Consider the following 20,210-nt stretch of genomic DNA (forward strand, 5'->3'; position numbering starts at 1 on the left):
AGGGGCAGGACTGGGGAGGGCAGGTGGCAGTGCTGGCAGTGGGGACCTGGTGTCCCTGCACAGACCTTTCCCCGTGCCCAGGCTGGGAAAAGACCTGTTAGCATCAGGATGGCTTGTTCCAGAACAGGCAGGGGAAGGCAGCACCCAACACACTTCATCCCGCTAAAAATCCCACAGATATTTGATTAATCTTTATTCTTTTCCTAAGTTAAACCAGGCAGTCGTGTCTTGGGGAGGAGGAGCAGAGAGGCAGCATCCCAGGAGGAGCTCATGGCTCCTTGTTCTCCTGAGCTTCAGCCAGGCTGCAGCACGGGCTGGCTGAGCTGCAGGGAGCCAGGAGGGAAAGGGAAAGGGAAAGGGAAAGGGAAAGGGAAAGGCTGCCTGTGGAGCACCAGGGACATGCCCATGGGCCGGTCCCGTGGGTCCCTCTGCTCCTCGGGGCTTCTCACTTTCAGGGAGGTGTGAGCATTTATGGTTTTGCCAGCATTGCTCCATTGCTGCCAGCAGCAGAGCCCAGATTTGGGCTCAGTCTGGGAGGAAATGGATCAGCTCAGGGCTGGACTAACAGCACCTGCTCGTGTGCTGCAAGCTGCAGCCTGGGGGAGAGCAAGTCAAAGGAAAACCACTTTATTTCCTCTAATCCTCCCCAAGTGTCAGCCCAGAAAGCACGAGGTGCTTTATACAGCCAGCTCTTCCCCTCCCAGGCTTCTCCCAGCCTCCAGAACGTGGAGCTGGGGAAACAGCTCTGCTCCTCCTGTCCACGCCACGCTGCCTCTGGGGCTGAGCCTCCCCAGGGACAGGGGATGAAGCTGTCCCGGGTTTGTGGCTGCTGTCCCCCCTCCCCACAGCCCTTCCCAAGTCTTGCCTTTATTTATTGGCCCCGGTGGACCCCCCCTTTTCTCCCGGGGAGCCCCCCCCAGCCGTGCCGAAGCCAAGGCCAAGTGAAAGCTGCACTAGGACGTGCGTGAATGACGTATCTTTGGGTTTGTTTGTCGTCTTCGTTTTGGGTTTGTCGTTCTTTTTATTTTTTTTTAATATAAATATTCTGGTTTTGTATTTTTGTATATTTTAATCTTTAAGAAAAGGAAAAAAAAAAAGGAGAGAAAGGACATAATTCCTGCAACTTATTCTCAGGTATTCAAGCAATCTCAGGGATAAAATGCCTCTGTAGCCCAGTGCTGGACAGAGAGGAGGGTTTTTTCTAACAGCACAAAGAAATTATGAAGCTTGTATTGGAAGTGTAGATCTACCTCACTGGATGTTTGCTAGGTGGGCTGACATGTTGTCGAGCTTTCCCAATGTGTTTTTTGGTGTGTTTGGGATTTGTTTTCTTTTGAACTGTATTTTAGTGGTCTCTTTCCCTTCCCCATGCACTGATGGAGGCATTTGGGACTGTGGATCCATGTGTGGGGATGGAGAAGCCAGGCAGTGCCATGGGCAGGGAACACGTGCTAGAGCCTGTCTTGGGTCCCTCAGCTCCTGAATTTCTCCCAGCCTGGTGGCTTTTGAGGACTGTCCTGTTTCTCTCTCCTGTTTACTCTCACACCCGATGGGAACACTCCAGTGCACCCCGTGCCTGAGTCCTGCTGCCCATGGGCTGGGAGGTCACACAGGCTCCCAGCAGGCTGGTGCTGTGTGCCTGGGGGTCAGGATGGGGGTCCCAGCCCCATCCAGAGGGACAGAGGAGGAGCACACAGTGACCAGGGAATGTTGGGAGACAGAGAGGGTTACCCTCAATCCCTGCCCTTCCTCAGCCTTGAGCTCAGGGCTGGCTGTCCATGACCTCCTGGGATGGGGGACCTGGGTCCAAGTCCAAGGGAGCTGCAACTGCTCCATCTTTTTCTCCTTCCTGACTCCCCTCAAATGCTGACTCACCATGGCTGGGGGAAACCCTGGATCCCAGGTTTTAGGGTATGAACATTCCTCTTGCTGCCCAGGGAGTGGCTGGAGCCTTCCCAGGGAGGGCATCTGGCCATGGGCACATTTCCTGCTGGTTTTTAGTAGCAATAGGTTTAGGTGTGGGGCAGGGCTGGATCAGACAGGGGCACCCACTCCATCCCAGGAATGGGGGACTCTGGGGGGAATCGCTGAGGTTGCTGGAGCCCAGTGACCCCCAGCATGTGGGCATTGAGGGGGATGGAGAGCAGCCCCCAGCTGCTCCCTGCCCTGCTCCAGTAGTTTAGGGTGAGGTGGTGGTGTCTTCTTGGGAGAAGGGGGAAGGACTTTTAGTTCTCAACTAGCAACGGGGTCTGTACAAAACTGCTTCAGGAAAACAGCTTTAGTCTGACGGGGTAAATGCAATAGAGCCTTGGGGAGGGGGCTCTTGGCCTCCCCCCAGCACCTCGGCTGTGCCAGGGAAACTGCTGCCCCCCTCATCCCTGTGTCTGCCCCTCATCCCTGTCCCCAATCCCTGTGTCTGTCCCCCCATCTCTGTGCTGTCCCCCATCCATGTCTTTGTCCCCTCATCCCTGTTTCTGACCCCTCATCCCTGCCTGTCCTCAAGAATCGTGTAGGACCTTCCCCCCCCACTCCCACTTTAATGGTTTGGTGATTTCTCTGCCAGATGTCTTAGTGTGTGTAAATGCCTCTTTAAATCTTTCCACTTTCTCTCAGTATTCTCGATTATTGTTTACAAAAATAAGAGGGAAAAAAAAAAAGAAAAAAAGAAAAAAAATCCAAAGCATCTAATAAGTTACAAAGCAGGGAGATGGATCTGCTCTCCCACACAAAGCTGCCAGGTGGGAGCTCTGTAACCATCCCTGCCCTGGGCTGAAGCAAACAGGGAATCACTCAGCTTTCCCCCGGGGTGCTGGGATCTAAGAAAACAGGGATTTTTATCAGTGGTGGGAAGCCACACTGCAGGAGATGGGATTGATTCGCATCTCCTTGCTTTGGCCGTTGTGGTTCTTCCCTTGTGTTGACAATAATTAACTAAATTGCTGCATCATGGCCCACCCTGCCCACGGGCACTATGCATGAGGGGACAGTCGGGGAGGATGGGGCACGCTCAGGGTCCTGCTGTGACACGGGAATGTTTGAATGTATAAGAAATAAAACAAAAGATGCCCCTCAGGAGGGGGGTGTCTGCCCTGGGGCGAAAGCCTTGAGTCCCAAAAATCTCCACGAGGAGACTGAAGAATGTAATCCATGTTTACTGCTAGCAACCAAAGCGTTCGTGTCAAAGCCGTGAAGTTTGATGGAGTGGGTGGGAGGGGGAGATAGCTGGGGTGCCTGTGTGTGTGGGGGGGGCTTAGGGTGAGTTACTCACGCTTCCCAAAGACATTTCTTGGAGTTCCTGCGGCGACATCCTCAGTTCCTGCTGCTGCAGGTTTTCCCCCCGTGTTCATTTTATTTTTCTTTTTGTACCAACTATGTAAAATGTGGGGCTTTTTTTCTTTTCTGGAAAAAAAAATAATAAAGACCACGGGCAATGGCTGCTGGTGATGTTCTGTGTGCAGTTACTTTTGTTTTGAGGAGCCCAGACCCCAAATGGAGGGTACCAGGGCACACCCCACCTCCCCCTACTGCCCCCCGAAGTGCTCCAGCCCTGTCACAGAAACACACGCTGCTTTGGGTGGAAGGGACATTAAATCCCATCCAATAATTCCACTCCTGCCATGGCCAGGGACACCTTCCCTTGGCTGCTCCAAGCTCCGTCCAACCTGGACGCTTCAGAGATCCAGGGGCAGCCACAGCTTCTGTGGGCACCCTGTGCCAGGGCCTGCCCACTCTCACAAGGGGACAATTTCTTACCAATCTATCCCTGCTCTGTATCCTTTTGAAGCCATTCCCTGGGTCCCGTCCCTCATCGTCTCCCCCTCCCCTCACACTGCCCGCCCCCCCCCCGCCATCTTCCCCTCCCCTCAGAGCTCTCCCCGCATGCGTGGCCCCGCCCCCGCCGTCGCGCGCCCCCCCGTGGGCGCCGCCTTGTGACGTAAGCGGAAGGGCACGTCACCCTCTGGCGGAGGCTGAGGCGGCGCCGCCGGGGCAGGTACCGGGACCGGGCGGGAGAGCCGGGGTGGGCGCCGGGGTGAGCCGGGGTTTACCGGGCATGGCGGGGGCGTTGCGGGCGGGGTGTGTGTCTTTCCGCCGTGTCCCTCCCCTCACGGAGCCGGCGGAGGCCCAAGGGACGTCCCGTTCCCAGCGTGCGTGGGAGGGCCCGGGCGGGCTGCGGGGTAACCGCAGGGTGTGGGAGCGAGTCCCGCTCTCCGCCGGCTCCGCTCGCTGTCGGCGGCGGGACGGGGTCCCGGGGGCTGGAGCCTCCCGGCTGTGCCCGCCCAGCCCGGGGAGCGAGCGGGGCCCTGCCTGCCGTACCCGGGTTTGCGGCCCGGTGTAAAGGTCGTTCTTTAGGGTGGCGGTGTGAAACCGCGCGTGAAGGGCTGATCGCTGTTATCTGCCCTTTGGCAGCCAGCGATGGCCTGGGTGTGCTCAGCCCGGGCCGTGCCAGCGGTGCGTTAGGAGCTGTGGGAGCAGCCCGAGGTCCAGCAGTTCCTTGCCTTAATGCTCTGTGGCTGCAGCTGTGGGTTGGGATCCGTGCCCGAGGGAGGAGGCACAGAAAGCCCACACGGAGAATGAGCTGGTCGGTGTAACTCGATCTGCTGCTGCCCCTGGGTGGTGGGATGAAATCTAGGCACTTGGGTCTGGGCTGTTTGTGCTGGTGGCACTCAGACCATGGGTACGAACCAGTCCTTTAGGCTGGAGGACTCAGGGATGGTTTTCCTTGCACCAGCTGGTGCAGAATCCACTCTGATGACACAGCTGGAAAATTCCAGAGCCCGTTTCTGAGCTTCCCCACTGCCTGCTTACCAAAGAGCTCCCACAAACAGTGTAAAGGGCTCCAGAGCAGCAACTCAGAGCTGATTTTTCCCAGGTGCTTTGTTTGCTTTGAGCTCAAACAATCACCTTTAACCCCTTTATTTTCATTTTCCCTTTCAAAACGAAAAGGAGCTCTCAGTAAAAAATGTCGTGGATCAGAGAGGGCGAGCTGACCATCATAGAGAGGTTCTGTGCCAACATCATTAAGGTAAGGGATGAATTTGGGTGGATTTTGTGGTGAAGAGCTGGCAGGTTCTTCAGGGTGGAACTGTCTCTGTGGCTGCAGTGCTCTGGAAAGGGAGTGTTGTTGGCAAGGGTACATTCAGTGCTGGCACTGGATCTGCAGCCCTAAACTGCATCCCAGGGTGGGAGATTACTTAGGCTTAGCCTTGCAAATGAGCAAGGCTTCAGGCAGTGCTTGCCAAAAAGGATTTGTGGCCTTGCTGATGAAGGCAGGGCATGGGAAGGAGGGAGAGAACAGAGATCCTCACGTTGGGAGTTTAAGGAATGAAACTGGGTATTGGAATGAAAACTCACCAGTTCCAGGAAAATTCTCTCCTTGCTCAGGCTTCAGACTGATGGTGCTGCCCTTGTGAGGCCCAGTGAGGTCAGTGGAAAGGAACACTCTTCATTGTGGGGGAAGTCCTTATGGCCTTTTCTTCTTTTCTCTCAAGTTAACTGTGTCTGTGAAAAGGCTCTTGAACTCTGAAATGAAAAATGCAGCACGAACCCCTGTGTGCCCTCCTCCATGGCTGCAGGGACTGAGAGCTCCTGAGCACTGCAGCTCTCTGTCATGAGAGAAATGCGGAGGCCAAAGCTGCTTTTCAGTTTAGGCAATTGTCAGCACTGAGCTGTTTATTTGGACACCCTAAACTGGGCTTGCCAAAGAGGAAAGGAGCACCCTGCTCCTTGCAGGTGCAGGTTTCGTGCTGAGGGGTGGCACTGCACTCCTGGGAGCACGCAGGGCTGCTGGGAACAGGGGCTGAGCTCCCTGTGGTGCACAGGCCTGCTCACCTGCTGGTCTCCTGTGCTTCTCCCTGTTTTTCAGGCAGGTCCCATGCCCAAGCACGTTGCCTTCATCATGGATGGCAATCGCCGCTACGCCCAGAAGTGTCATGTGGAGAGACAGCAGGGACATTCCCAAGGCTTTGATAAGCTGGCACAGGTGGGGAGGATGTTTTCTGCCTTTGTGGGGTGGAAGTTTGAGCTGGGTTTGCTGCTGGAGTGGCATCCTGTGTTCCTTCTCTTCACTGGAGTCAGGCCTGTGCTTCGAGCAGACGTCTGTTGTCAGGATCCACAACTTCAGCTCCTTCCTCTCTGTGTTATCTTGCAGAGTTGTTCTGTTCAGCTGTTTTATCTTCTATTTTGCACTCAATTAAAATATCTACCTTCCAGATATCAAGGCTTTTATTTCTGTGAAACAGGTTGACTTTCTTTGCGAAGGTTTTGAAGGGTAGATTATTATATAATTTACAAACCAGTGGTGATTTTCCTGGCAGGATGAGTCCCCCATGATGGATTCTCATCCTCAGGTAGTGATATTTTCCTCCTGTTCTTTGGAGTGAATCTGAAATTCCCATCTAGGGGTTCCATATTTTGGATAGCTGTTTCTTTTGACCCAGCCTTGGCCTCGTGGGGAGCCACAGGAAGGTTTTACACAGTGAAGTTGTGTCTCGCTGAGCCGATTGTTACATTCTGTCTTCTTGCAGACCTTGCGGTGGTGCTTGAACCTGGGCATTCGAGAGGTGACAGTTTATGCCTTCAGCATTGAGAACTTCAAACGCTCCAAGGAGGAGGTGGATGGGCTCATGGACCTGGCCAGACAGAAGTTCAGCCGCCTCCTGGAGGAGCAGTAAGAGTCCCCCATGTCTGTGTTCCACAGGGTGGAACTGGAGCAGGGAATTGCATGAATTGCAGGGATGTTACAAGCTGCGAGAATGGATTGAAGAGAGCCAAACCTGCCTCCAGTCAGAGATTGGCAGGACTGTGCCTGCCTGGGTGGAGTGTAGAGCTCTGTGCATGCACACTACACTCCCCCTGCACATCAGATTTGTGACAGCTGTGCCATCCAAACCATGGGGACAAAGACAGCTTGCAGATAAACACAGCACAGAGACACAGCATGCCAGATGTTGTTTTCATGAAATATCAGAGCTCTGTCTTAATTTTTGGTTAGAGGTGCCCAGACCCTATGGTTGTATTCTAAGCTTCCAGAGACAGGGATGCCTAATTGCCTAAGCTGTGATAATTTCCTGGTCCTTTGGTTATGTCTGTACCTCAGGAACTGGTGTGGGGAATGATCACTGTGCCTTGATGGAATGGTTTGGGGTGATCAAATCTCAGCTAGTTTTGCACACCTGAAAACCATTTGGTGGTTTTGCCTTTCTCCAGTTCCCAGTTTTGCTGAAGCTGTGGGTGGATGTTGGCACTTGTGCAGTGGAGACTGATGTGTTTTCTGTGGTCCCCACTCTGGTTGGGTGCAGGGAGAACCTGAAGAAGCATGGGGTGTGCATCCGTGTCCTCGGGGATCTGCCCCTCCTGCCTGTGGATATCCAGGAGCTGATTGCCCAAGCTGTGCTGGCAACCAGGAACTACAACAAGTAAGTGACACTCAGTTTAAGGAGCTGATAGCTCACATCTTCCTCCTCTTCCTGAGGGCTGGGACTTGTCAGACATGCTACACCTCTTTTTTACTTCTTGGTCCTACAAGCACACATCACTGTCATCTGCTGGACCTTCCCAGGATGAGCCTTTCACATCTTTTCCACTTTGCAGGTGCTTTCTGAATGTCTGCTTTGCATACACATCGAGGCATGAGATCAGCAATGCTGTCAGGGAGATGGCCTGGGGGGTGGAACAAGGCCTGCTGGAACCCAGGTAATAACTCTTGGCTTTCTCTGTGAGGCTTTTGGATGAATCCTGCCTGTCTTACCACTCACACTGCATGAGAAACCTCTCAGAAGCCAAGTGGCTTTAAAATAGATCTCATTAAACCAGTGTGACTGGAACAAATTACTTAAAGTTACTATGCAATGTTTGGCTTTTATTATTTCAGTTGCCATGGTGATAGATACACAACCAAGACAGAAGAGAAATTAGGTCTGTGTCTTAAGTTAGTTTAAATGTGAAGGCAGATTTTATGCCACAACAATTGGCTGCTTGGCTGACAGTCTTAGTTATGAGGTCAAACAACAGATGAATCATGAATGCTGCACTGTTCCTCCACCCTGAAGGAGAAGGAATAGTTTCACTCTGCTCCCTGCTCCAGATGGAAGCCCTCACAGTCTGCTTCTACCACTGTGTTATGTTTCAAAGAGCATGGAGTGGGATGCTCTGGGGGCTGAAACAGCACTTGGAATAGCCTGTGGAGCAGACAGCAGTGTCTGTCAGAAGGAAGCTGATGGCTGGCTGCAGTTCAGCTCCACTACCCAGTTTTAATTTGCAGCCCTGAGTTTACATAAAACCCCTTAATTCTGGTGTGTGCTACGTCCATCAGGTCAGAAAAGGGGTCTCATAAACCGTGTCTGTCTTTTAGTGACGTGTCTGAGTCGCTGCTGGATAAATGTCTGTACACCAACAACTCCCCTGACCCAGACCTGCTGATAAGAACCTCTGGAGAGGTTCGCCTCAGTGATTTCCTGCTCTGGCAGGTAAAGTCTCTGTTTTCTCCTTGGCATATTCCATCTTTACCTCAGAGAGTGCTGGTGTTCCACTGACTCCAGGTGCAAGCAGATGCGAGACCTCTGAAACTCCTTCTGCTGGGGTTAGGTTGTTTCCAGGATGGACTGAGTGCTGGGGCACCTCTGAACAACCTGTTTCTTGCAGATCTGTGTTTGCCTAAAATCATTAATTCTCATCCTTTTGTTCTTCTCCTCACCTTTAGATAATTACTTGTTTGTAGAGAGCATTTGAGTGGAGTGCCAAAACCCAACTGCCTTTAGGCAACCACATCAAATGTTACCATTCCAAATTGCTTAATTGTCAAGTTCTCAGAAGTTGTCTGGCCTGAGCTGTGCTTACCTACCAAGGCATCCCCTCTCCTCCCCCTGTTTTTGGGCACACCTATACCCTGGGTGGGCGTTGATGCTATGAAATAAGACTTTGCTTGCTCCTTTCAGTGGTACAGGGATCCTGTTAAATGTTGGATTGTTTTAGCAGTCAGCATAAGAACATATTTACCTGAAACTGTGAGGAACTTGGTGGCAAAAATAGGTTTTGACTTGAAATCTTTCATCATCCAGCTCAAGGATATCTTCAGTGCACTACAACTCTTGGCTTCATTAAGCAGTTTAAATGCCATGAGTGGGCAGTAAGGAATATCATGAGATGTCATTTGAAGAATGGCTTAAATGTCGTGTCCTGATCCTCAGTTCAACTGTTATTCCCTTTGCCTTTGGTACTCCAGTGTTGCTATTTTAGGTTTTTTATAAGTCTGTGATGCTTAAGCTGTTAAAAATACCTCTCTGAAGACCAACACAGCATTAGAAAGAATTCTGCTGATGCCTTTGCAGGAGTGGATGTCCCAGCATTAAAAAGTAATTGGAAAGACTCTACTCTGTGCAGTTTCAGACTCTCCTAGCTGGTTTTTACCTCACTTTAAGTGGAATCTGATAACACAGCCTAGGTAAAACCTTTGTGGGGAAAGTGGCATCATTTGCCCAGCATCTTAATGATGTTTTCTCTTGCTCAGTGATTAAATTGTTGGTGATCTTGCTTTCTGCAGACATCCCATTCATGCCTGGTGTTTCAATCAGTCTTGTGGCCAGAATATTCCTTTTGGAACTTATGTGAAGCTATCCTTCAGTTCCAGATGAACCACAGTGCTTTGCAGGTAAGGGAGCCTTGGGGAAGTGGAAAGTCCAACCCCATGTGTTACCTGCACAGCAGCTGCAGATCAGGTGAGAGAGAGGCTGCAAAGTGGGAGCAGTGGTTGTTAGTTAAGATTTTGTTTCAGTAGCAAATCATATGTTGCTCCTCCTGTACCCCTGTGGCTTGTTACAAGGTTTTGGTGTGTGGCCAGACTCCTGTGCTTTCAACAGGACCCAAAAATATCCAAACTCAGCACTGTCTCTGTTACTCATAGCTCTTTCCAGCAGCTGGAGCATCTGTCCCAGAGCTCACACACCAAGGGAGCACTCCTGGTCTGCCACAGGGTGGGATCTGCCAGTTCAACTCAGACACTTCAGCAGTGCTGTGGGCACGTGCTGCCTTCACGCTGGGGCAGGGAGTTACTGACAGACTCTTCCTCTAACCCCACTGTTGTTTTTAGGGTTGTAACAAAGGGGTTTAGGGTTTCCTCTCTGGGAGCTGAAATGAGGCTGCCTGAGCTGTGAGTCTGTGGACAAGTGTCCTCATTCAGGTGGGTCCACATGTACCTGCTGAAGGGATTGTCCCTATTGCTCACTGACATTGTTCCTCTCCTTTTAGATCTGTGAGCTGTCCCTCACCTGGTTCTGGTACAGCTGGTCAATTCAGTAGTGAGATAGTAATTTGGCTGTTGTAAGTGTGGGAGCTGGAGCTCTTGATGGAGCACTGTGGGGAGCAGCAGCTCGTGACACAGAGAGAGCAGTGACTGGCAGAAGCACCTCTTGATCTCCACCAGATTTTGCTGCTGAATGTGTCTGTTCCTTCATTATTTGGGTCCTCTTTTTAAAGACAGGCTTTACATTGCCCTTTTCTACCTTCAGGGACCTCGCTCACCCCTGAGAGTTGTCAAAGAGATTATAGCCAGTTGTGGTTATGGCTGAATTTAATCAAGTGCAGCCAGTCTGGCAGCATCCAAACTCTCCATGTCCTTAACCTCTTTTGTTCCTGTTTCTGGCCCAAGCCTGCCCTTTTCCTACCAGCAATTCATTGTATTAGTACAACTAATGGCAGTTCACCTTCTGCATGAAGAGGGAAGCAAAAAAGGCAGTAGTGTTTGTCATTGCCATGAGCTTGGCCTCTGTCTGGAACAGTAAGGTCACTGTTCTGACTTTGCTCCTGGTGCTGGCTTCTGACAGACAACAAATGCAGCTTCTGTTCCCAGCTATTCTCATCTTTTCTTAGTTCTGGTTGGTGGCTGGATGTGTTCATGCCATGCTATTATCAAGGTTTCTCATTGTCCAGATTTGTTCTCTGGTCAGTTTTCTCCCTGTAAGAGCCACTTTGCAGTGTCTGAGGCTGCCCTTTTTTTTCTAGGGAGCCTTCACAATTGTGCAAAGGGAGGACTTCACCCTCAGAGGAACTGAGATTTAGGACCTGGTCTTTCTAAATTTAAAATAGGTGATTTTGAAATCCAGAAGAGCTCACAAAGCAAATTCTCTTGGTGGAAGGGTTGCTGTCAGTGAGGATGGTGGAGCTGGGGGGGAATTGCTGAGGAGCCAGGATGTTTCACAGCAGCTGTGTGTGCTTTGGGAATGTGCTGCTGCTTTTGGGATGTGGATGCACAGCTGGATGGATGGGGTGACAAGGTACAGAAACCCCCCTTGATTCTGAGGTATTGGGTAAAAGATATTCTCCTTCTATCAGCTCAAACAGCATCACTTTTAATGGCTGCCATTGTATTTCCCAGTCTGTTGCTCAGCATGGAGTCCCAGGATCAGCTAGACCCTGCTTTTGGTACCTGGTAGATCTCAGGAAGGACTGCAGGTGTTGGCTGGGCAGCTGCCCCTGCAGTGCTGTGCTGGGCTTTTGTTGACAATAAACAGAATTGCACTTGAGGGTGGAAATCTTCTGCTCAACAGGCTGATGGTCCTTGCAGTTCAACTCGGCCCTGGAGTGCATCCATTCACTGGGTTTGCTGGGGCTGGGGATATTTCTGTTCACATTCCCAGCACAACAAAAGCTAATTTCCAGAGCCATAGCTGCCTTGGGCTCAGAAAAAGTGTGGGGATGAGTGAGTCAGGCTCTCATTAGAGTAATTATTCTTCTTGCTTGTTTGAAAGACCAGCACTTCCCAAGTGTGTGTGTGTCAGTTTATGTCACAGTGACCAGTTTTTAAAAATAGAACCTTAATATTCCTGCCTGCTGATGTGTTTTTGCTGTTGGAAGCTGCAGGCCAGGACATGTGCAATAAGGAGAAATCTAAAAGTGATGTTCTACAACAAAATATTTCAAATACTTGAAAGGTAGACAGGGATGGCTGCTGCCTTTGCCTTGTTCCTGCTGTTTCTCAAGCCAGTACACTCTTAGATCACAGAAATTTGGGAATGCTGAGCTAATTCCTGCTTTTGTTTTAAAGCTAATGAGCTCAGTACTGGATCATCTCAAAGAATTGCTCTGTAAGTCATGGTTTGGAATCCCCTAAAATCTTTCATCAGCCAGGGGAATAGGATCAAAAATGCTGTGATAACACTGGTGAGGATTAGAGTGTGCATGTGTGGGCTTCAAAAGTTATGTAGCTGTTCCTCTCTGATTCCAATACCTGAGGGTTTTCCCAAAAATCCATCCTGACTTTTATCTGCTCTAACTAGGAGTTAATGCTCTGAGCAGAGTCGAATCTTGAAGGGAAGGCCCAGAAGGATATCCCTGTATTTTTTGTAGCCAGTCAAGCTGGCTGCCTCAAGAGCCAGCCTTGAGTGCCCCTGCAGATGGATGGCCAGGCAGAGGCTGCTTGTCCTCCCCCTGTACCACAGGTGAGCTGAGAGCCTTGGGAAGCTGCTAACACTTGCTGTTTTCACTGCAGAAGGCCAGAGACTCCTACCTGGAGGAGAGGAGGCGACAGCAGCTGGAGAGGGACCAGGCTTACGTGAGCAAGAAGCTGCAGCAGGAAGGGAGCTCGTCGCACGGGGACGCGCGGCGCCGACGGACGCTGCTGCAGAAATGCACGGCCCTGAGGGAGGAGAGGATCCAGGGCTTCCTGCAGGCCCTGGAGCACAAGAGAGCAGACTTCTTTGAGAGATTGTGTCCAGTGTCTGCATGACACAGGTGCTGGGCTCTGGGGAACACGGTGTTCAGAGGGAGCAGCTGCTGCCCACAGGGACCGCCCTGGGCACCCGGGGTGGCTCCAGGACCTCCTGTCCCATCCCGATGGCCCTGCCCGGGGCAGGGATGGCTGCTGTGAACTCTCCAGGGCTGTGATGCTGCTGCTGAGGAAGGTGGAGCCGTCCTGTGTCACCTCCCAGCCCTGGGGACAGATACCTGCACCCTGCTGGGTCCTTGACAGGCCAGGTGTTCCGGTGACGAGAAGTTAACTGCAGTGAGCCTCCTCCAGTTCTCTGGTTTCTCCTGAGCTGGCCCAGCCAAACCAGTCCTGTTAAATTAGTCTGGGCTCAGGTTCTCTCCATGGCTTTGCAGTAGGGAATCTTCTGTTGACATGTCCTCTGCTGTCCCATCAAGAGAGCCCTGCTTTCTGCAGGGGAGGATTGTTCCTGGTGTCAGGGACATTCCCCACTGCCTACTCAGGGAGAACATCTTGTCTTTTCCCCACCTGACTGCTGGGTTGGAAGTATCGACTCCTGGTTTCCAGAGAGCCAAAGGAAGGGTTCCCAGCCTTGCTGTAAAGAAGAAAAAAAAAAAAAAAAAAAGGCTGCTCCAAAGCTTCAGCAGATTCTGAGATCTCTCCTGAGCAGTGTCTGTGGGGAAAAAACAGGTGCAGAAGGTGCTGGTGTTGGACCACTCTGACCTGCAGGCAGGAAAAAGGATTGGCTGGGAATGAACCTTCTCAGGAAGGAAAGGAAGCTGGCTAAACGAGTTGGTGGCTACCATATGGCAAACCCTCTGAGGGAGTTCCCGGGAATGAGGGTGGGTGTAATTCAGCAATACAGTAGCCAAAACCAACCTCTGACCCCAGCCAGAATGGTTCAGAAGGGCTGTTTGGCCAGAGCAGCTGTGGAGTGTTACTTGTTCTTAGTTTTCCATTGGCAAGGAGATGGACAAGCTGGTTTCCAAGATTGTTTCCATCTCTGTTTCCTCCTGGTTTCCGTCCCCATGATCAAAATACCTGAAAAGTCTTGGTTTTTGCTCCTGATGCAAAAACACGTGTGGCAGTACCAGCTGTTGCTGGGTTTGAAGTCTTTCTTCTTACCTCCAGGTGAAAACCACAAAATGCAGATTTAAAAGCCTTGTAAGTGCTGCACACTGAGCACTTGGCCTGTGATTGTGAAGAGAAGAACTGTGTAGTCAAACTGGGAATAAAGTATATTCATACCAAAGTTATTTAAAAAATAACCTGAATGTTTAAAAGTATGTAGAGCTGCTTATTTTAAGGTGTGATGAAGCTGGAATCCAGGTTTAATATAATAATATTTAATCTCTGACAGACTCCTCATGTGATTCCTCTTAGCCTGGGAATGGTTTGAAGGTTGTTTTTACAGTGTAGTGTGAGCAGTTTGCTGACACCCCAAAGCCTGCCCAAGTGAAGCTGTGTGCAGGTACCACCTCTTGTGTGAGTTACAAACAGAATTTGGATAAAAATATGCTGAGATCTGTTGATTTTAAGTTTCTTTTGCTGTATTTTGTTTTCTCCATGTTTCAGGAAACTGTGGAAACTGTGTACTCTCCAGTCTGCTTTGCCAGGCTCTCATGGGGTGTCTCCTACTCAAAAAAATGCTTTTGTGTCTTAAGAAAAAAAAAAAAATGTTTTCCATTGTGTTATGACTGTACAGGTGACCAAGTACTGGTCCTGTTGCAGGTGAGGTAAGTGAAGGATCTGGTTTATAAAATACTTGTATGGAAAGTTTTAATCCATTTTATAGAAGGCATTGCTGGAGTAGGGAAGGAGGAAGAGTCCTTCAAGCAGTGGCAAGAGGTTCCTGTTACCTGACTTTGTACAGTTCACCTGCATCAGTTATTCCAGTTATTTCCCCTATGAGGCTTCCTTTGTTAGAGGGGGGAGATGAATTACCTGGGCAAAGTCAAGAGTTTGAGCAGTGAATCTGTGGGAGCAGAGCCACAGGCTTGTGTCAGTAAGAACTGAACCTCCATCACTAATTTTTACGGGTTGAAGATGGGAGAAATCAGCATGGCTGGAAAATTGTGCAGCTGAGGTCTGAAAAAGCCTGAGTGTACCTGGGCAGGGAAGGGGGGAAAGGTTGTTCCTTGGAGCGTTTATCTGAGTGAAATCCAACTCAGAAGTGAAGAGTTTGGGGCAGAGTGAGGTGGTGACGAAGATCTTGAGTTGGGTTTGTAGTCCCTGGGCTGTGGCTGTGCCAGGTGAGAGCAATGTCCCCTCTTGGAGCCCAACTTCCCCAGTTACTCGGCACAAGCAGCAGGCCACCTGTGTGAATCGATTTAACATCACATTATCGCATTTTTAACATTTTTTTTTTTCTCCTTCCAGCACTGCCGCCGTCTCCTCTTTCGGATACAGCTCTCCTGATCCCCCCCGTTTTTCCAGGGAAAAGGGCTCTGCGTGGCTCCCCCGGGAGCCCCTCCCGGCGCGGGGAGTGCTGAACGAACAGCTCCGCTCACCTGCGCGCGGGATCGCTGGTGGGAGCGGGGGGGGGGGGGTCCCCTTTTCCTTTCACATCCCAAATTTTCACATTTTCCCCCCATTCCCCCCCCAACCCCCGGCGGGTTTCCCGCGCGCGCGCACGGGGAGGGGGGGGGGGGGGGGTGAAATGGCGCGCGCGCCGCCCCCCCCCCCCCCCAAAAAATCCCCGCCTTGGCCCCACCCCACGTGACCCCCGCGGGCCAATGGGCGCGCGGGGCGGCGGGGATCCGGCTGGAACCGGTTGGGCCGCGTCCGGCTCTATATAAAACTTTATAAACACCCGATTCCAATTAGTGGGGTCGGGAGCAGCGCAGCCCGCCGGCTCCAGCCCCGCGCACCGCTTCGCTCCGCACCGCGCCCGCAGACCCCCCAGCGCTCCCGGCTACCCCACCCCCGGCCTCCCTCCGCCCCCTCACGCCGCCCAGCGCGCTCCGCTCTCCCTCACACATACACACATACACACACACACGGAGCCATGCCGAAGAGAAAGGTACGTGCAGCTGCTGCCCCCCCCCCCCCCCCCCCCCCCCCCCATTCCCGCTGTCCTCTCCCCCCTCACGCTGTGTCTTCCCTCCCCCCCCCGCTCCTCCCTCACGGAGCCGCCTATGGGAGGGGGGGCGGGACTACGCGTTCCATCCCCGCTTTCGGGGCGGTAACGGAGGAGCGAGGCCTCACCGGGGATGGGGGCGGCGCGGGGCCCGTTACCGGCGAGGGCCGAGTGGGGGGGAGGGGGCCGGCGGTCCCCGCCGGTCCGAACCGGTTGGTTTTGGCGGGAGGTCGGTGTGAGGGGAGGGGGGGGAGGGGAGCGCCGGTGTGGGGCGGGAAAGGGCGGGAAGCGGCGGCGGAGCTTTGCCGCCAAAACGGTGGGGGCGGGAGGGGAGGGGACAGAGGGGGCTGCCCTGAGGGGACAGCGACAAACCCGCACGAACCCCGCACACAGCCCGGGGAGGCGGCGGAGGCTCCCGCCCCGCCTGGGCTGCGTCGGTGCGGGGTTGTGCCCCAGCATCCCCGGCCCCGCGGGGAGGAGCCGGTACCCGCCGGGATTGGGATGAGGATGTTCCCCGTGAGATTGGGGGGGGGTGGGGGGGGTGTCAAATAACGGCTGGGGACTGAGAATCCTCTCCATCACTTGTCCCTACAATCTGTGTCTGTGTCCCCAGGCTGAAGGAGAGACCAAGGGCGATAAGGCCAAAGTTAAGGATGAGGTAAGTTCAGTCTTTTGAGAAAGTTGGATCAAGTGTTTCTGTTGGAAGATGACGTTTAACGTCATCACAATAACTCGGGAGTAGGGGAGAGGCTTGGTATCAATTGATTCTGACTTTTCAAAGTCTTGACTATTTTTTAACTATGAAAAATCTACTTAATTGTCATTAGCTATTAGTAATTTCAACGGTATGGCCTCATATTTCTTGAGAACACAGAAAAAGGGAACTACCACCTTAATCTAAAAACTATAAGCATAATTTCTGGGGGTTTGTTGCTTTGGGGAGAAAGCAAGTTTGTGAGTTTTTGAGAGTTGTATTCCATGTCATTTCAATAGAGCTGTTCTCCTTTTCCAACAGCCACAGCGGAGATCAGCGAGGTTATCTGCTGTGAGTATCCTCTTGCTAGACAGAGATGTCACAACACTTGGTTTTACACACTGGGTGTGCAAATGCCTGTCAGAGCTGGAGGTGAAAATTAAGTTCCTGCCTTAAGGACCTGCCCCATTGTGTGGTGCTATGGGAGTGGTAAAATAATGGACAAACCAAATAACTGCTGCAGTCTTAAATGTTTTGATTTGCTTTCCTAAAACTAAGCTATTTGGCCTGAATGTTTACAAAAAAAAAAAAAAAAAAAGGGTAGTTTCTCTGGAGCAGGATTTGTCACAAGGGCCTGGAGCGCCAGGACAAGGGGGAATGGCTTCCCACTGCCAGAGGACTGGGATATGGGGAAGGAATTCCTGGCTGTGAGGGTGGGCAGGCCCTGGATCCCTGGCAGTGCCCAACGCCAGGTTAGACAGTGTTTGAGGCAGCCTGGAAGGTGGAAGTGTGGAAGTGGAAGGTGTCCCTGCCATGGCAGTGGTGGCACTGGAGGGGTTTTAAGGTCCTCCCAAGCCAAACCATTCCTTGAGTCTCTAACACAGGTTTTCTCTCCCTTGCAGAAGCCAGCTCCTCCAAAGCCAGAGCCCAAACCTAAAAAAGCAGCTCCAAAGGTGAGTTGGATCAGGGCTGTTTGGAAAGCTAAATGGTTGGTGAGGTTTGGTATTGCCTGGCAATAATAACAACTAACAAACCTTGGGTTAACATCTGTGCAGCAAGGAAATGGAGCTGCATCATCACTGCACAAAGCTGAACTGAAAACTTGCAGATTTTACAGAATTTGCATAAAAAATACCCAAGTGAAGTCTTCACACTTGCTGTTAATCCCTTAACAAACAAATATTGGTGTGCTGTGTTCTTTGGGGCCAGCACCCCTCACTCAGGGGCTGTGGCTCAGGTCTGGCTGCTGGGATCTGACAGCAAATCTTGCCTTGCATTTACAGAAGAGCGAGAAGGTGCCCAAGGGGAAGAAGGGAAAAGCTGAAGCTGGCAAGGAGGGAAACAACCCTGCAGAAAATGGAGATGCCAAAACAGACCAGGTATCCCAGCAGCCTGTCATGCAGCAGGACTGATTCCTTTCCCTCTCACACCAGGACAGGTCTTGCACAGCACGGATGAGGGTGATGGTAAAGAGTTAAGGTTGTGCCACGGGATGTTGCTACATGGAAGTTACTGCTCTTCTGTGAAGTTCACAAAGCAGCTTCTAAGTTGTGCCTTACGGTATCATAGATGTTAAATTTAACTTTATTAAAAGTCAGAGCTGTGCAGCCCGGAGAGGATTTGTTCTGCTCAGGGTTTTGCTATATAGAAAAATGAGTGTCCATTTTTTAATGTATTGACTTGTTCCCCTTTTCCTTTTCAGGCACAGAAAGCTGAAGGTGCTGGTGAAGCCAAGTAAACGTGTGAATTTTTGATAACTGTGTACTTCTGGTGACTGTACAGTTTGAAATACTATTTTTTATCAAGTTTTATAACAATGCAGAATTTTGGTTTACTTTTTTTTAAGCTATGTTGTTAGCACACAGACCGCTTCATTGTTGTGTTCTGGGGTGGGGTGGGGGGCAGTGGGGACAAATGTCATTTAGTCTATTTCTCAAAACCTAAATTTTAATAAGAAAAGCTTTTGCCAGTCCCCCAGTTTTTGGAAGAAGGGCCCTTCCTGCAGGGAGGAAGAAGTGTTTCCCCCATTCTGCGTGTCAGTTATGTCCAAGTGAACATCAAAGCTCCCAAGGTGCTGTTGCCTGCTCCAAATCCCAATGCCATCAGTTCTCCTTTGGTGTCTCCCTGTTCACCCAGAGCCCGTCACTCCAAACCACAGCAGAACTGGCATTTTGGGATGTACCACGCTCACTCCACAGTCGGATGCTCTGGATTTCTGGTGTCCAGTCTGGGATATACTGGCTCAAAAAGGAGCTGCACTTCCTCTTTTCTATTGTGGATCCTCAGATACAGAAACCTGCCTTTACATTTTCTTTTCCTCTCAAAGTCAGGGTGGGTTTGTGCAGTTGTCAGACAACCTGCGGATGTGGACGTGTCCACCCTCACTCTAAACTTTACCCTCTACCAGTGTCAGCTGAAGATTGTTACAGTTTTTAGCAACTTCTCCATTTCAGTAGTCCACAAAGGGAGGGGGGTTCGACAGAATTGTTGTAAAATGTTGCAGATTGTTGCCCATGTCCTGCCTAAAATTACCATGATTGTTCATGAAAAGTACCTTTAATAAAGCTGGATACGGTTTGGCTTGGACTGTTCTTCGTGCTCTCTAATTTCTCTTGCCTTTAGTTCACTTCATGTGGTTTAAGAACATTTGCTTTGTACATGTCTGTGTTTATGTTTTCATTCAGATAATTAATTGTTGTAATTCACACCTGAAAAGCAAGATTCCCTTACTAAGAGCGAGGTTTCCTTGCCTAAAAGGCTAGATCACTGCAGGAGGTATTTAGAGCCTTGGCTTGCTTGGAGGCTGAAAATGGAGCATGTAAGTGAATCTACTGAGATAAGTTATCTATATTTTCTAAAATTTATCACTGTACAAAATGGGGAGGAATACAGTGATCTTGCTGCAGAGAAAAGTAAATTCTGGTGAGCTTTCCTTGGGAGTGAAACCAGAACCGGTTCCATAAAACTGATGATGTGTTACATTTCTGCACTTAAACTTGAATATTGTTGCTCCTGCTAATCGAATCCAGACCTGGCTGGGGTAGTGACTAAGCAGGAGATGAGATTTTTTTTGAGTAGAAATGCACCATTTTTATAATTGCTACTTAGACTCCAGAGCAGAGCCAAACCCAAACCCCCCTGTGTAAACGTCTCCTTCAGTGACTGTCAGATGGAATAATTTTTCCATCTCTGCTTGGCTTTCCCTGGGCTTTCACTGTCTGTGATTAAGTTCAGTGACCTGTTTCAACCTGTGCTGATTTCAGAGGGAATCCAGTGAAAACGAGCAGGGCAGAGTTTCACATGCAGAAATTTCCGATGTCGGGAGTGCTGGAAGTGCTCGGGAGCGGCTGCACGCACAAAAGGCAGTTTGGGATGTACCCCTAGGAACTGCTCCATCATGTGTTCCCACAGCTGGTATGTCTAACAGAAAAGAAATCATGATGAATAATCTTATTTAATCTTCATTAAACCCCACCCAGAAACAGCCACTAAATCTGGGCAGTCACTGGAGCGGCTGGGCAATGGGACGTGGCTGCGGAAAGGAAAATAATAATTAAATCTTCTGAAATCAGAAAGTTTGAAGTAGCCTACCTTGCTTTTGTAGAGTCTTACCTTGCTGGGCATCTACAAATGAACAAATACTTCCAAAGGTACTGGGTTTGAAGGGGTTGCCATCCTGTGTCTATCAGTGGCTGAGTGACCTCTTCACCCCCAGTCATTAAACAAAGTGCTGCTAATGA

General features: G+C 50.8%; 2 protein-coding genes across 3 annotated transcripts; both read left to right on the forward strand.

The window, feature by feature from the left end:
• Window positions 1-3,944: 3,944 nt before the first annotated feature.
• On the forward strand, window positions 3,945-17,415 carry DHDDS (dehydrodolichyl diphosphate synthase subunit). 2 transcript variants are annotated; one of them, XM_062509005.1, is made up of 13 exons: window positions 3,963-3,991; window positions 4,945-5,023; window positions 5,864-5,980; window positions 6,525-6,667; window positions 7,299-7,415; window positions 7,591-7,692; window positions 8,351-8,465; window positions 9,539-9,646; window positions 12,482-14,433; window positions 15,077-15,225; window positions 16,390-16,434; window positions 16,792-16,821; window positions 17,373-17,415. In XM_062509005.1, the coding sequence occupies exons 2-9, from the start codon at window positions 4,961-4,963 to the stop codon at window positions 12,716-12,718; spliced, it is 1,002 nt and encodes a 333-aa protein (XP_062364989.1). In that variant the 5' UTR covers window positions 3,963-3,991; window positions 4,945-4,960; the 3' UTR covers window positions 12,719-14,433; window positions 15,077-15,225; window positions 16,390-16,434; window positions 16,792-16,821; window positions 17,373-17,415. The 2 variants fall into 2 exon arrangements, with proteins under 2 accessions (XP_062364988.1, XP_062364989.1); XM_062509004.1 differs by having other exon boundaries at window positions 3,945-3,991; window positions 12,482-15,225.
• HMGN2 (high mobility group nucleosomal binding domain 2) lies at window positions 15,395-19,061 on the forward strand. The gene is made up of 6 exons (XM_062509012.1): window positions 15,395-15,719; window positions 16,390-16,434; window positions 16,792-16,821; window positions 17,373-17,423; window positions 17,754-17,849; window positions 18,173-19,061. The coding sequence occupies exons 1-6, from the start codon at window positions 15,705-15,707 to the stop codon at window positions 18,206-18,208; spliced, it is 273 nt and encodes a 90-aa protein (XP_062364996.1). The 5' UTR covers window positions 15,395-15,704; the 3' UTR covers window positions 18,209-19,061.
• Window positions 19,062-20,210: the final 1,149 nt, after the last annotated feature.

This window comes from Cinclus cinclus, chromosome 26 (assembly GCF_963662255.1).
Source record: "Cinclus cinclus chromosome 26, bCinCin1.1, whole genome shotgun sequence".
In the NCBI taxonomy this organism is placed as follows: Eukaryota; Metazoa; Chordata; class Aves; order Passeriformes; family Cinclidae; genus Cinclus; species Cinclus cinclus.

Bases quoted from the DNA above. Each gene is read 5' to 3' on its own strand.
- DHDDS (XM_062509004.1), top strand. From the start codon at position 4,961: ATGTCGTGGATCAGAGAGGGCGAGCTGACCATCATAGAGAGGTTCTGT. The intron at 5,024-5,863 runs GTAAGGGATGAA...CCTGTTTTTCAG, and splicing joins TCTGTGCCAACATCATTAAG to GCAGGTCCCATGCCCAAGCA. The intron at 6,668-7,298 runs GTAAGAGTCCCC...GGTTGGGTGCAG, and splicing joins AGCCGCCTCCTGGAGGAGCA to GGAGAACCTGAAGAAGCATG.
- HMGN2 (XM_062509012.1), top strand. The intron at 16,435-16,791 runs GTAAGTTCAGTC...CTTTTCCAACAG, and splicing joins AGGCCAAAGTTAAGGATGAG to CCACAGCGGAGATCAGCGAG. The intron at 17,424-17,753 runs GTGAGTTGGATC...TTGCATTTACAG, and splicing joins CTAAAAAAGCAGCTCCAAAG to AAGAGCGAGAAGGTGCCCAA.